Below are 15678 nucleotides of genomic sequence, written 5' to 3'. Positions count from 1 at the left end.
CGTATGCAATTTTATAGATCAAAAACAGTTTTACCACAGAGCTCTAGCAGTAGCCATTCAATCACAAAAATATATGGTTTTAATATTTTAAAAACACTATTTTTTACGATAGAAAATAATTTATTATCTTAGCCAGAAAAGGTATAACTCTTAGATCTGCAAGAAGCGTTGAGCTAATGTAGTTTACTTGTAGTGTTGTGCCTGTAAGCCGAGCCGCCTATCCCACACACTATCTCATGTGGCTTACAGGGCCAAGGCTTATATTGACGAGACCTTTTACATTTCCAAAGGTAAGCGTAATATAATATTACAGTTACTATTTTTCGTCATAATGCATCAAAAACAGCCGTTTTTACGAGCGTTTCGGATCTGAATTACGTTTTTACTCCCTAAAGGGTAAAAAGATTTTAGTCTAAAAGTGAGTAGCTTATAGGTCAATTGGCGTAAACAGTTGTAAATGTTGATTATAAAGAGATTTCCAACTGTTTATGCCAGTTGAATCATCATGCTATATGAATGATTGTGATGAATAATTTTAAACCATGTGATTGCATGGATCGAAAATACTCATCAATTAATTTATTAGGTTATGTTTTAGCTTATTGTTATTGTTGCATTCTTGTCAATTGTTTGACATATCTATGGTATGATGTATAGTGACACAATCGTACTAGACTAAATGATTGAATCACTTACTTTACTGCTTATTTACATAAGAAAAATTGAAAACATGCTGGAAGTAGTCGTTCACATCCTTACATGAAAAATACTTTCATTATCTAGCTTGGTTTGTTAATTAATTATGCATTATGGCAGAAATATAGTTTATCACATGGAAAAAGCGTGTTTTTTCAACACTCGCTCAATTTTCAAATTCGGTTTTGGCTCAGTAGTAAAACTTAAGCTCGGATAAAATGGAATCACTTCACACAATATTGATGAAACATACTGTTAAAACACATAATGAATTGTTAAATATGTGAGAAAAACTGCTTTATACAATGGCAATAATAGCTACTGAGTCGACAAACGATATCAATTTACAAGTTGATATAAAACAACCCAATTAAACCATCCAATGGAAACATTGACAAAGTAGCTATCTGTCAACAAAGAGGAAAATTGTCCATTTTGATATTCGTTTTATTGGTTGTCGGTTTTAGTTATCAATCCTATTTGTTGGGATTCGGTTGCCCTTGCTTCTTGCTTTTAGAAACGAGGTTTCAATATTGTGAGCTGTTGACATTACACATGTTTTTGGAGGTAACAAAATATGTTCACTTCTGTTTTCGTTTGAATCGTTGTTTTATACACTAAATTGTTTTATATCTAAATCTAATGTAAGTTCTAGCACAGTATGAGTTAGCGTCAGTCGCCAAGCGCTAACTTTAAGATAAGGCCATTTGTTGATCATCTGTCCTTGGATCAAGATGGCCAATGGTTAACAGTATTTAAAATCTTTGTCAAATAGTAAATTTTGATTATGAAAATTTTCAAGCTAGGTGGTTTTAAACAGGTAAATTCATCCTTTATTTTCCAAACAAGTGGAAAAGAGGATTTAGAGATTTAAGTACCCCTTTGTCACATTTAAGTTATATTTATTTTACTATGTAAACGAACATAAACGTTCATGTCAATTGCTATAAAACTATGTTTCTCGATAATTTCTTATATTTCATGTTTAGAATTTCATATCCTAGGGAAAAAAATCCAAAGTTCTATTAGCTTTAATTAATAATTTTGATTCTCAACCTTAGTCAAACTTGAATTTAAATAGTTAAATTAACCTGACACAGCAATACTTACTAGCCTGCTATGTCTTTTCTTTAATAAAGGAGAAGCTCAAAAACCTTAACTTTTTTAATAGTTTAATAAGCACAAAAATATATAAAAAAACATGTTATAAAGATTAAACTTATTCATACACACAGTAAAAATCTTACCTTTACGACACGTTACAAAACTGGGCATTTTAGGTATGTTTATTTGTATGATATAAATTTCATATTTTCACCACACGCAGAGACAGCAACAACATATTATTTTTACCTTAAAACGTCGAAAAATAAGATAAATCGATCTCATTGACTATACTTTAGATCAAATACTATCTCATGAAAGTCAACTGAGTATTTTTTTTTCTAAGTAAATGAACCGGAAAATTTCCTCGTGATTGCAGTCGTAAATAACTAGTAACTCTCTAATAAATTAAGTGTTTTAGAAACTATGATTTTGTTATGTGGTAATAGTTTACACTGGAAAAGGTTAGAGTTTATGAAGGAAAACTGTGTACAGGAATATCAATTGCTAAAATAATTGCTTGGTTGTATCTTGGTTCAGTGAAAGTTTGTTTGCTAACGTTTGATTATTTATACTAATAAGTTGACATTTTAACTTAGAGGTTTGCTTGTAAAAGAGATAAATCTAACTGTTTTGAAAGAAATGAGCGTGGATAAATTCTGTAAATCAATATCAATACATTTTTCCGTCATTCACTTGTGCCAAACGATATATTGAAGAAAAAACACTATGCGCACAAAAGACCTTTCTAAATAACGTTCAGACAAAGTTTTTTATCGATAGTTAGTTTTCAGAAAATGAGTGATATCAAATAGGAAAATATATCTCAAATGTTTAAATAGAATTCAAATTCAATTTCTTATATGTTTTACTTATTTAGGATTTTTATTTGTAATGCTATGTTAGACAAAAAAATGTTTTAGGGATCGTATTAAGTCGGTTTTAAATTGAAACAGTCCAGAGTAATCAATTTTTATTTTTTTACATTACATTTGATTTTGTTGACCTGTAAACCTAATTAAATTATAGTAGAATAGTGAATCTAATTTATTCTTTACAATTTTAAATAATTGTGTGATTCCGAAATCTACCAACAACTTCATAATATAAGACGTACACAACAAATGACTACTAATTTTCTTTAACATGTATTACAATTCAAGTGATGGCAATAAATTGTTTCTAGTAACTGAATTGTCTTTTTTATCACACGTGTCCTTCCAACAACAGTCAAAAGATAAAAACGCTTAAATGTTATCTGAATAGTTCTGTTTTCGAAAAAGTTAGACAGACGACCGCTGTTCTGAGGACATTTTCCGTATCGTTTAGTCGTTCTACTACTGTTGGTATTCAGAATGTTAGTGAGGCGTGAGCCTGCAATATTGTTTTTGGGACGGAATATAGACCATCGAATCGGTTGTCAGATCTTGTAAACCGTCATTTTATTAGTCTTGTAGAACCGTTGTAAACCTATAACAAGCTTATAAATCATTTGTTAAAAATCACTACCTAACATTTAGTTACTCCCCTAAAATATATTTCGTGGACATGGTATACAAATTGTAACAGTCATATTTCTTTGCATTTTTAATCAGTTTAATGCATTTTTTTGTCTTAACTATAGTGAAAAATATGTTCCCCTACTATTGAAGGCAGCGGATCTAGCGCTGGCTGTGTCGTGACTAGACAGCCCTAGGGTAGGGAGCGGCTGCTCTAGTACTGGCCTTGGGCGGAGGTGACAATCACCAATCCGGCCAAGGCCCAGATAGCTAATGTTACCGCCAACTGTTACAGGTATGTGTGCAGCTGTGACAGGACTGAGCTGGAGACGATGAGGGGTCCTACCCCGAAAGGGTCCAGTCTTGGATATTAGCAGGCGTAGTGAGTGGGTCACGGTTCGGCTGCTAAACTGCTAACTTTTTTGCTTTTCTTGTTTTAGTAATGGCTGAAAGTAAACGAACGGAATCATTACCCCAGGTGGGTACCTGCTCAAGCGGGGAATCCCACTCCTCCTTTTTGGAGGACAAGCCCATGGATTCTGGGGAGGGCAACGATCAGCTTTCCTTTAACAATGATAATGTTACTGTTCAGAACACCGCTATGGAGACGGAACCTGGGGAGATCCTGGACACGCCAGAGGTCTTCTCGAGAAGTTCCTTAACAGCAAGAACTCCACCCAATTCATCAACTGATGTGCTTGAGCTTTGCCACAGGTTAGATGCGGACCTGAACAAGCCACTAAACACCAGCAGTGCTGGTGACTCTCCATCTCTGGCGGATGTTTCGTCCGACTCTGAGATCACTTTTACAGTTATGACCAAAACTGAGTACAATATGTCTGTTAGAGAAAGGAAAAAGGCTGAGGGCACGTGGATCCCTAACAGACAGTGGAGAAAGAGGAAGCGAGAGTCCCTGAGTTCTCCTGGGGAAGGTTCAGGCGTATCACCGATGCGTAGAACCGGATCCGATAGTAACCCTGGGTCGTCTCAAAATCCTCCTCCTAAGAGAAATAAAAACTCTAATCAATCAGCAGATGGACTCGTTGCAGGAAAGGCCAGCTACAGAGATCAGCTTGTGGGTCACAAGTTGGCAGTAGCTCCAGCGGCCTATCCCGATGCGAGATTCTCTGTTGAGGAATGTGATTTGTTGCAGGACAAACTGATGGAGTTGGTGTTTGGTGATGACGGCGCCAACATTCCTCATCAGTTTGAAAAAATTTACCATGAGAAGGGTGCTCTTGTCGTTACTTGTGGTAATTCTGAAACAACTGACTGGCTAAAGAGGGTGGCACCGAAGCTGGCGCTGGGAAGTGAGGGGAGTATGGAGGTCATTGTAGCAGACTATAAGGATCTGTTGCGCACGACCAAAGTGCTCCTACGCACTGACAGGCGCTTGGCCAAGGTCGAAGCCTCTAAAGTGTTTGTTCAGATTGAGCGGCAAAATCCTGGTGTCACGACTAAGGACTGGCGCGTCATTGGTGGGAAGAGGAAGGATGATCATCAGATTCTTGTTCTTGCTATTGATGAAATGAATGCGCAGGTTCTGAAAGATCGTGGCTGGATTATCTATCTGGGTCTGGGGAAAATACAGCTCAGAGTTATCTCTGGTGCTCCCTGTGATGACCCAGGTCCTCCAAGCGAACCTACAACATAGTAAGGCTGCCACGGCTGTGTTCTGTCTGAGCACGGTTAAGCAGTCCTTAGATTATGCCTTGATTCAGGAACCCTGGATCAATAATTTTAGAATTGCGGGGATGGGAACTATAAAGGGTAGCATCTTCTCTGCATCTGTACCACACCCTAGAACTTGCATTTGGGTTAAAGAGGGGCTAAAATGTAATCCAGTTCTAGAGCTTTGTTCGAGGGACGTAACAGTAATTAAGACTGTATGCACTAAATCCAACATAAAACTGCTGCTGGCCTCTGTTTACATGCCACAGGGCGACGATGGACTGTTCCCATCGGCCGAGGTCAGAAGATTGGTCGACCTCGCACACGAGTCTGGATCCGAACTCGTGATAGGCTGCGACTCCAATGCCCATAATACGGCCTGGGGATGCAGGGACACTAACAACCGAGGTAGGTTACTTCTAGAACATATAGCTTCTTGCGGCCTACTTGTTGCAAATGTAGGCTCTGAACCAACTTTTTTAAGCAGGATAGGCCAATCAGTAATTGATCTTACCCTGTGTTCGGCGGGTATGGCTGACAGGATTATTGACTGGTCAGTGTCCCTTGAGCCATCCCTGTCTGATCATAGGCACATTGTCTTCGGGTTGGGGAATTTCTGCGGCGAGGTTCGCTTATTCAGGAGCCCAGTTAAAACCGACTGGGCATCCTTCAGAGCTGATCTTCGGGGCAGAATTGCCTCGAACCTTGACACATCTCCTATAAACACAGTTGATGCGCTTGACGAGGCGGCAGATCGTCTAACTAGGTGCATAGTTACATCCTTTGAGGATAATTGTCCTTTGAGCAAGGGAAAGAGCAACAGGGCTAGTTGGTGGGGTCCTGAACTTGCCTCTCTCAGGAAGAGAGTAAGGGCCCAATTTAGGCGAGCAAAGATAACCAATAATTGGGATATATACCATACAACTCTCACAGAATATAACCATGCAGTACGTAAGGCCAAAAGGCTTTCATGGAAAAATTTCTGTGGAAATTTAGAGAGTATCAAGGATACTTCTAGAATACATAAAGTACTTGTTAGAGACAGGCATGTTACTTTGGGTGCCGTTGAGGGACCGGATGGTGTAATGGCTTTTGAACCTACCGAAATACTAAAGGTAATGGTAAAAACTCATTTCCCTGGTTGTATTGTTTCTGAAGTGCAGCAGGAGGAGGTGAGTCCAGAGCGGCCTAACCTGGGCCGTCGTGCCACTCATTCTATGTGGAGCACTGCTTGCCGCATAGTCACCTTCAGCAAGGTAAGATGGGCTGTTGGCTTATTACGACCCTTCAAATCGCCGGGTCCTGATGAGGTAAGACCTGTTTGTTTGCAGGAGGGTCTTGATACAATTATACACCCACTCTGTAAACTTTTCAGAGCCAGCTTAGCCTTAGGACACATTCCCTTAGGGTGGTGTAATTCGCGTATTGCATTTATTCCTAAACCAGGAAGGGATAGTTACACTGACCCTAAGTCATTTAGACCCATTTCTCTATCTTCTTTCTTTCTTAAGATCCTAGAAAAGTTGGTCTCAAGATATATGATGGATACAGCTCTTAGGACACATCCTCTACATACTAATCAACATGCGTATGTCTCAGGAAGATCATGCGAGACTGCGCTGCACCAACTTGTAAGCAAGATTGAGAAAGCTCTAGAGAGCAGTGAAGTGGCCCTGGGTGCCTTTCTCGATATCCAAGGTGCTTTTGACAATACTGGTACTCCAGCGATTCTTAATGCGGTGAGAGCAAGAGGCTTTCACGGTATAATTTGTAGATGGATTGAATCCTTGCTTCTCAGTAGGAAGGTTAGGCTCTCACTCCACAATGATACGATCGAGGCAAGAACTACTCGAGGATGTCCTCAGGGGGGGGTTCTTTCTCCTCTACTTTGGAATTTGGTAGCAGACGACCTTATAAGGACCCTCAACGAAAGTGGGGTTTTCGCCTTAGGTTATGCTGATGATGTTGCAATCCTTGTGGTTGGAAAGTTCCACGGAACCATAACTGACCTTATGAATAGAGCTTTAAGGGTAGTGGACCGTTGGTGCCAGGAAGTTGGGCTCTCTATAAATCCCAGGAAAGTTGTAATGGTACCCTTCACTAGAAGGAGGAAACTGGATGGGATCGGCCCACTAAGACTGCAGGGTACTGTAATAGAGCTGCAGAATCAGGTGAAGTATCTTGGTGTGATTTTGGACAGATCACTTCACTGGGGACCACACCTTCAAAAAGTCATTGAGCGTGGCAAATGGTCCCTTATGGCATGCAGGCGGATGGTAAGTGGCACATGGGGGTTACAGCCTAAACTTATGCACTGGCTGTATGTATCTGTTGTTCGACCCGCCCTTACATATGGTTCGCTTGTGTGGTGGCCAAAGATGGAATCAACTATAGCTGTTAAAGCTTTAGCAGGAGTTCAGAGGCTTGCTCTTATTATGATAACTGGGGCAGTAAGTAGCTGTCCTGGAGCGGCACTTGACTGTCTGCTTGACATGCTACCTATTGACATTTATATTAAGGTGGTAGCAAGTAAAACAGCCCAACGCCTTAGATGCGAAAACTTATGGATAGCCTCAGGGAACAATAAAGGGCACTCTAAAATTGTTCAGGTGGTACATAATGATGAATTGGACTTACCTTCAGACCACATGTCCAAAAAATATTCCTTTGGAAAGCCTTTCAAAGTACTAATACCAGATAGGAAGGATTGGTCTGGCGGAAAAGGACCCATACCCACAGGTGACTTAGAATGCTATACTGATGGTTCTAAGATCAAAAATGGGGGCACTGGAGCAGGTGTGCATTGGATGAATGGAGGCACTGGCATTTGTCTTCCAATGGGGGTGTACCCAACTGTCTTTCAAGCGGAGGTCACTGCCATTCTAGTTTGTGCTCAAGAACATCTTAACAAAGATATCAGAGACAAAACAATCAATATCTTTACTGATAGTCAAGCGACCTTAAAAGCATTAAACTCTTACGAATTCAACTCCAGGCTCGTGTGGGATTGTCTTGCTTCTGTGTCTGAGTTGGGTAGGAGAAATGACCTTACGCTTTGCTGGGTACCAGGACACTCAGGCATTAAAGGAAATGAAGCTGCAGACAGATTGGCAAATACTGCCTCTGCGACATCATTGTTAGGCCCGCAACCCTTCTGTGGCATCTCACGAAACAGTGTATGTTCTGCGATTGCGTCATGGGCCAAGGAAAAGCATCGCAAACGCTGGGTCGATGTTCCCCTTCTTAGGGTCAGCAAGCTTACTCTGTTTAGGCCTTCCAAAAAGGTTGCCTGTGACCTCTTGAGACTAGACAGACGAAGAATTAAATTAATTGTTGAACTGATAACTGGTCATGGAAGATTCAGGAAACATCTACAACGGATGGGCTTATATGATGGTGAACCGATCTGTAGGTACTGTGATAGGTCAGAAGAGACAGCTGATCACTTACTCTTTGATTGTAATGAGCTCTATGACGCTAGATCGATAACTCTTGGAAATATGGCTAGAGGTAGATTTCTTCCTGAGGATGAACTAATTGGGAAGTTACAGGCATTCATTGGGCGCCTCAACTTGTAGGTCAACAAGAAAGCAATTAAGTATCTGGGGTGCGCAATAATTCGATTTCGGATGAAGTGCTTTAAGGTCTCGACCTGCCCCTGTTAGATAAGATAAGATAAGATGTTCCCCTACAAGTTTAAAGATATCAAATTAGTCTTACGTTGGTGTACATTTTTATTGAAAGGCAGTTTAAGTAATTTAAAAGGGTACATCTTGATGTTTCATTATTGTAAATTATTTGTAAAATAATTTATATAATATACTAATGTATTCTTTCTTTATAATCTTTAAATTCTTCTCCGAGGTTTAAGAATGGATTTATTTCCAATTTAGATGAACGAGTAAAGCATGATACTTAAATTTAAGCTGAAAATTATCTAAGCATCACACTGAATATATTTATGATTTCCTTTTAAAACACGAATAATCCTCCTAAAAATACATAAATTAATTAGCTTATGAGAAAATAATGTAAACCCAAGAAAGTGCCTGGGGCAGTTATTAGGCTATGATTTTAATGCCATTCCTCGTCGCTTTTGTAAAAAATGATAAGTTTTGCTACCAGCAGTAATCGTAATGCCCCTTTAAAGCAACTCAGCCAGGATTTGGATTTATATTTGTACTCCAGCATACGAATAATATAATGTTCTCAAAGATTAATTAGTTAATTATTTTATTTTCTTGATATTTTGTTAGGATTTCGCGTTTAAATAAGTGGGCGTATGAATCCGTGACCCACACTTCGTATACAGAGAGGATTTGTATTGAAATGTTATGGGAAATGTTACTTAAATCTATAACGTTTTGTTGTAATAATGAGTGAATATAAGAGACCAAATTAAAAGCGCACAACCTAATAGAAAGCTGTTAATATCCAAGAATTAAGTGAAAACAATTTGATATTTTTTTACCCGGAGAAACGATCAATTTGTTTGTGGAGTACACAGAAAACATCGTTAGTGTTTTTGCATTCGGTCTCATTGCCACCTTTTTTTAACGCAAAAATGAAAATTGTATTGTTATCTTTATAATAACTGTATTGTTTATAATTATTTTTCATTCACTCCGGAGGGTTAACTGTGATTAATAATATGAGTTCGTAAAATAAAAATAACTGTGATGAATGCAGTATTGCATTACCTTTGGAAGTATGGACCTACATAAAAGCGAACCTGAGTAAAGGATGAATATGACAACTGTTTAATTTAGGCTAAATATTATTTTTTTGTTACAATGTCAATTACATGTATAGTATGTTTAATCATGATAAACGATTCTATTCGATTTTTTTCTATAACTATATTATTAGGCAAGCATGTTTATTTAAAACCTTTTTTCTCAGCTCGTGTGCATCGCAGGGAAAATCTACGCATACTATTGGAAAGATATTTACCTGTAGATGTGCAGAATCCCATTAAATATTAAAATAGGCTCAAATATAAGCACGAAAAATGAATTTGAAATCAAAAAATATTACCATGAGCTTTATGGGTTGCCATGCTGGTGACGAAATAACAACGAAATATAAACAGAAAATCAAAACAAATGGAAGAAATAACAATGTTATGTTTTATTTGCAGTTTGGTGTGAAAATAGAGAAACCTTTCCCTACCTTTTAATTACAACTAGGCATTCCATCCCCATGTTAAAGCTGTTGCCAGTTTTATTTAAATTCATCGTAGGTGATGTGAGCCACCAATAAATTGCTTTGATCATAACAGTTTCTATAGCTCATAGTAAGTCCTAGTAAGTAAAAACATCCTATATTCGACAGAAGTTATTCATTTAACTTCTGTCGAATACACGATGTGTTTTACCAAGTCAAACTTATGGAATGACTTATTATGAGCTCAACAGTTATGACCCATCAACTTTGTCAGCAACAAAAGATTAGGCAGAAAATATAATTTAAGACACGCATTCTGTGACTGGCTCACATAGCTACATGTTTTTAATTAAAAATTAGGAAAGCTGGTCAATATAGATGGGATCTCTACTTCAGTATCTAATAGTCAACGAATATACATTACATATTTTTGGTCGAGTTTTTGACCACTGGGCGACCACTATTTCTATGAAATGGAGCAAGATGCCTTGTGTTGTGATTTAAACACCACATATTTTTTTAAACTGGATTTATGACCTTTATAAATATGAATTTATAGTTATGGCTGTTAGCTAGAACACTAAGTTTTTGACAGTATAAATTCTTAAAAGAACGAAGTTAGGGTAAGGTTTATTGCATTGGACGATCTGGTGGAACAAAACCTTACCAAGTGCTATTTTTACTTATGGTCAACTTTAATACGTTACTTTAGTAAGATGAAATATTTATTTTAATGTAAGTTGTGAATCATTCATCTAACATACTAACTTTTAAGCTCTATTTAATATATTTTCAAGTGACTTAACCTTTACAAAAAATAAACCTCAACTATTTAAAAACGTAATGAAAATAAAGACGACATTTCTGTGGGAAAAAATATTAGACTCAAGTTCACTCGATATGTTTACAGATAAACCTTCACTTAAACCACCTGGATTTACCCCCTCAAAAATTTAGTTACTAGGTCCTATCCTAGCAAACATACTTCCTTAGATAAACCATAATGATATTGTAAACCAGGAACTAATGATAATTAACTACGAAACAAAACACATATTTTTGCAGAGCTCGTTATAAATTTTATCTATAGGATAGACGCAGACTAAAGAATTGTTTGAACGTATTTTCTCCTGGCAAACACTTCACATAACTTTATCTATATCCATTGAAACACACTTGATCTTTAAATGTATCTGGTATCTTCGGATGCAATATAAACAAAATATATTAGGCCAACGCATAGTATAACAATAAATAAACAATTTTAATTTTATCATGCTCTTTCGTAACACATAAATCTTTAGTGAATTGGTTTTCAAGAGTTCTGTTGATGCGAATTATAACAGTGATAAAACATAAGTTGTTCTCTAATTAATGTACATATAGTAAATTATTGTCTTAAAATATTAGGAATTATGCTTCAAAACCTAACAAATACAATGCAGCCATTAACCAGTGGGTTTATGAGAGAAAGAACATCTGCAAAGGAACAAAGTAAAGAAACAAGAAACCAAGAAATACTGACCCATGAGACTAAGCTGCTGTTTTACTGGTTATATACCAACAGTGACTCTCAATTCGCAGGTCAAGGAAAATGTTGTAAGCCAATATTTGAATTTATTGCGTCCTAATGTTATACTACTTAAATTTAAATTTAAAATCCGAATAGTTAAGCCTCCAAAAACGCGTGAGGAACTATTGCAATGTATTTTTTTATTGGTGGGGACATTAAATTTAAAAGGTAATCAATATATTTTCACCATTATTTTTGGAAATGATTTTATGTTTTTTTTTAATGTGATACTTTACGATAAAACTGTAAATTTAGTTAGTATTATAAATACGAATACAAAAGGCGAAATTATAAATTTAACTAATTTAGTTTAATCTTGACGTAGCCATTATTCAAATTGGTACTCAATTTTTCTTGCAGAACATTATTAGAACATATTCGGTGCCATGGTACACCACTTTCAGTAGAGAGTAAATGTCTGTTCTGGAACTTACTTTTTGGAAAAACACTGTCTCTTCTGGAACCGAGCTTTTTGTTTCAAAAGGCGAGTGCTGTTTGAAGCTGGGAGGCAAGAGCTCCGCTGATAAGGTTTAAGTAGTGTAGCGTTGCAGAATTCTTTTACATTTATCCTAACTAGAGACTGCAACTATCCTACATACCAAATTTCAACTCTATATCTCAAATGGTTATGGAGATATTAATTGTAAGGTGAAGGTAAATAGTTAAGCCCAAGTCCTACATTTATGATTTTTTTTCAAATCCTTGCATGCGAGTCAACTGTATTTTATGTCCTTAACATATGTACAAAATTTCATATAAATCGGTTAGTAAATAACCAAACGCAAGGCAACTTTTAAAAATTCACATGATCGTGTGTAGTGTGCAAGCTTATCAACCATTCCGAATTTTGTTTGCACTAAAACAAACTAGAGGCTCTAACCATCCTACATACCAAATTTCAACTCGATAGGTCAAATAATAACGTATATATTAAGCATTGGGCAAAGGTCAATAGTTAAGTCCAGCCTAAACACGTCCCAGAGGAATGGAAGTTATATCAGTATATGGCTCATATATGAAAACCTTCTTTATGGAATTTCTTAAAAATTTCCTTATTTTTGCTCTATCTCTTACCGTTTCCAAGATATAAGCGATTAAAGAATTTATTGGTAAAAACAAAATTAAATTTAAGTATAAGTTTCAAAAAAGTTAAAGTTTCAAAAAATATTTAAGTTTCAAAATGATTCTAATTCTTAAATTGTGTTTTACTCACCAAGTTAGTGAAAGGAGATGCTCACTGAAGCTAACACAAAACCACAACTTGATTGAATAGAGACAACAAGTAATGTACCCAATCTATCACAATTTCGGCTGACGCAAATGAGTGATAATCACGAGCATGTTGTAAAGGACGCACGTGGTGTTTACAGTCCACTGTGCAATAAAATTTTCCACGGAAGTACAGAAGTTCGCAAATGCGCTAATGAGTGATTGGTAATCAAACATGGTGACCTGGAGGTCAGCGCGCCGCTGATAGCTAAAGATTGCTACAGCATTCTGTTGCCCTGATACCCAAAACAGTAAAAACATCTGTTAACTTCGATATATCGGTATTTAGTTCGATTCGATATATCGATATTTAGTTCGATTTGATATATCGATATTAATTTCGAAAATCGATTTATACAGTTCGATATTATTGTAACTATATTCCTACTACATTCTGCCAGCCGGATAACTGTTTCAGAATTTTTCTAAATCTTTTCTTCAATATTTTTGTTTTAAACATTAGTTAATTTGTTTGAGTTTTGTTTCAAATGTTTCCTACTATATCATAGTACCTTAATACTTTTTCCAAATTATTTTTGTTTATTTTCTGCGTATTTAACTATATTACTTCAGTGACTATGCTGATGCAACTTGTACTCTGCCCACATCAGCTTTTCTGATGCAACTTGTACTCTGCTCACATCAGCCTTTTGCTGATGTAATTTGTACTGTGATCACATAAGCAATCATTTAGTGACGCACGAGTGTTACTATAAATAATGGCTAAAACGATGGAGCATTCAGCTTGAACACTCAGTTGCTCCAGTTCGTCAACCCTCACTACGCCTTCAAGCTCCAAACCATGTAAGTTTATTAAGACTTATTGTTAAACTAAAATACTTTAACATATTTTTAACTTAAAACTTTAATGTTGGTTTAATTATTTTATAACTTAAAGTCAAAATAACATTTGAAAAGTTGGTTAATTTTTAATCAAACTTTTTTAATTTTATTCTGTAAGAATAACTTAACTTGCCAAGTGTTTACTAGTTGTTTGATATTAATTATTGTTTGATTGCTTATTGAAAAATAATTCTTAAACTAACTTTGCAAAAGCACAATATTGGTTTGTTAGGTTAGCTAAGTTGTTTACTAAACGTTTTAGTGTAGGATAGTTTTGTACTGAAAATTCTTTTAAATTATTAAATGAATATTTCTAAAATGCTAATATGTGTTTTTACTATGGAATAACATTTGTTTCATTATTTTTGTAACTTAGTAAACACAGAGTTTAAATATGTGAAACATGATTAGCTTCTTTATTTTCTTAGTTATTAATAAACTTATATTTTTAAATGCAAAGTAATAGTGATCTAATAATATTGGTTGATTCCAGTTTGAACATCTTGCTGCTTAGTTCCGGCTTACTACACCATCTACCATCCTACACCATCTTGTTGCTCAGCGCTACTCCACTACGTCCATACGCTCTACACCGTAAAACTTTAAGTAAGTTTGTAATGTTCAAGTAATTATTTTTACGTAAACTTGATTTTTGTTTGTTAACTATTCCATTATGTTTCTGTTTTTAGCACACACATTTTAACACTTATATTAATTTAATATCAAAACTATAATGCCATTAAAGTTATATGCTTATTGGATTTTAACACACATATTAATGTTTTTATTTAACTTGTATATTGTGTTATAAACTGTAACCCTGATAAAATACAATAGTTACTAGCTTTAGTTTTACAATTGACTACCATGTAACATAACTAGGCCAAAATATCTTAATAATAATAATTTTTGTATCTCACCATCCCTGCAACATAAATATCTATTTTATTTTTGCTGCATTTCAAATTCAATACTTGAGCTTAATTAATTTACGCTTAATAAAGGTTTGAACCATCTCAGTTGGTTTGAATATAAACTAAACTATTATATATTACTGATTACAGCTTACTAATTTACTGTTATGGTTTCAGGAATCTGCGTGTGTAAATTCGCTCAACCTCCGACCTTCGCTCAACCTCCAGCCTTCGCTCAACCTCCAGCCTTCGCTCAACCTCCAGCCTTCGCTCAACCTCCGGCCTTCGCTCAACCTCCAGCCTTACTCTTTAACCACTTTCATCTCCCAGACTTCTAAACTCTCAATTAATCAGGTATGTGCATAGTTAAATTATTAAAAATTCAGTTTAAAATACCATCTATCTATATATTAATAGGCAAGCATGTTTCTTTAAAACCTTTTTTCTCAGCTCGTGTGCATCGTAGGGAAAATCTACGCATACCGTTAGAAAGCTATTTTCCTGTAGGTGTGCAGAATCCCTTTATAAATTTAAATAGGCTCAAAGATAAGCGCAAAAAATTAGTTTAAAAATTTGAAAAAATTTACATGGATCTTATGCGTTGCCATGCTGGTGACGAAATAACAACGAAATATAAACAGAAAATCAAAACAAATGGAAGAAACTCCAATCACATGTTTTATTTACAGTGTGGGGTGAAACATTAACATAAGTGAGTACATTACATATTTTTGGTCGAGTTTCGACCACTGGACATTACTCGTAAACTATTAATAGGTTTAAACATGCCAACGTTTACAATTGTATCTTATTCTTAATTTCAGAATGAATTCAATTGGGTTTCTAAAGCTGTCCGAGCTCGCTTTCATCCCGTATAGACACACAAACAAAGCAGCAGGCTTAGACCTAAGATCACCAATTAGGGTTACTATTCCTGCAAATG

The 15678-nt window shown here is 36.1% G+C and overlaps 1 protein-coding gene across 2 annotated transcripts; it reads left to right on the top strand.

Annotated features, from left to right (window-relative positions):
• The first annotated feature begins 3505 nt into the window (after window positions 1-3505).
• LOC129003989 (uncharacterized) lies at window positions 3506-6345 on the top strand. 2 transcript variants are annotated; one of them, XM_054432357.1, is made up of 2 exons: window positions 3506-5378; window positions 6134-6345. In XM_054432357.1, exon 1 carries the CDS (start codon window positions 3742-3744, stop codon window positions 4951-4953), a length of 1212 nt encoding a protein of 403 aa, XP_054288332.1. In that variant the 5' UTR covers window positions 3506-3741; the 3' UTR covers window positions 4954-5378; window positions 6134-6345. The 2 variants fall into 2 exon arrangements, with proteins under 2 accessions (XP_054288332.1, XP_054288331.1); XM_054432356.1 differs by having other exon boundaries at window positions 6129-6345.
• Window positions 6346-15678: the final 9333 nt, after the last annotated feature.

This window comes from Macrosteles quadrilineatus, unplaced genomic scaffold (genome assembly GCF_028750875.1).
Source record: "Macrosteles quadrilineatus isolate MER2022 unplaced genomic scaffold, UCM_ALF_1.0 Scaffold_9__3_contigs__length_116548681, whole genome shotgun sequence".
NCBI classification, from domain to species: Eukaryota; Metazoa; Arthropoda; class Insecta; order Hemiptera; family Cicadellidae; genus Macrosteles; species Macrosteles quadrilineatus.
This window is presented reverse-complemented; position numbering and strand designations above follow the sequence as displayed.

Bases quoted from the DNA above. Each gene is read 5' to 3' on its own strand.
- LOC129003989 (XM_054432357.1), top strand. From the start codon at position 3,742: ATGGCTGAAAGTAAACGAACGGAATCATTACCCCAGGTGGGTACCTGC.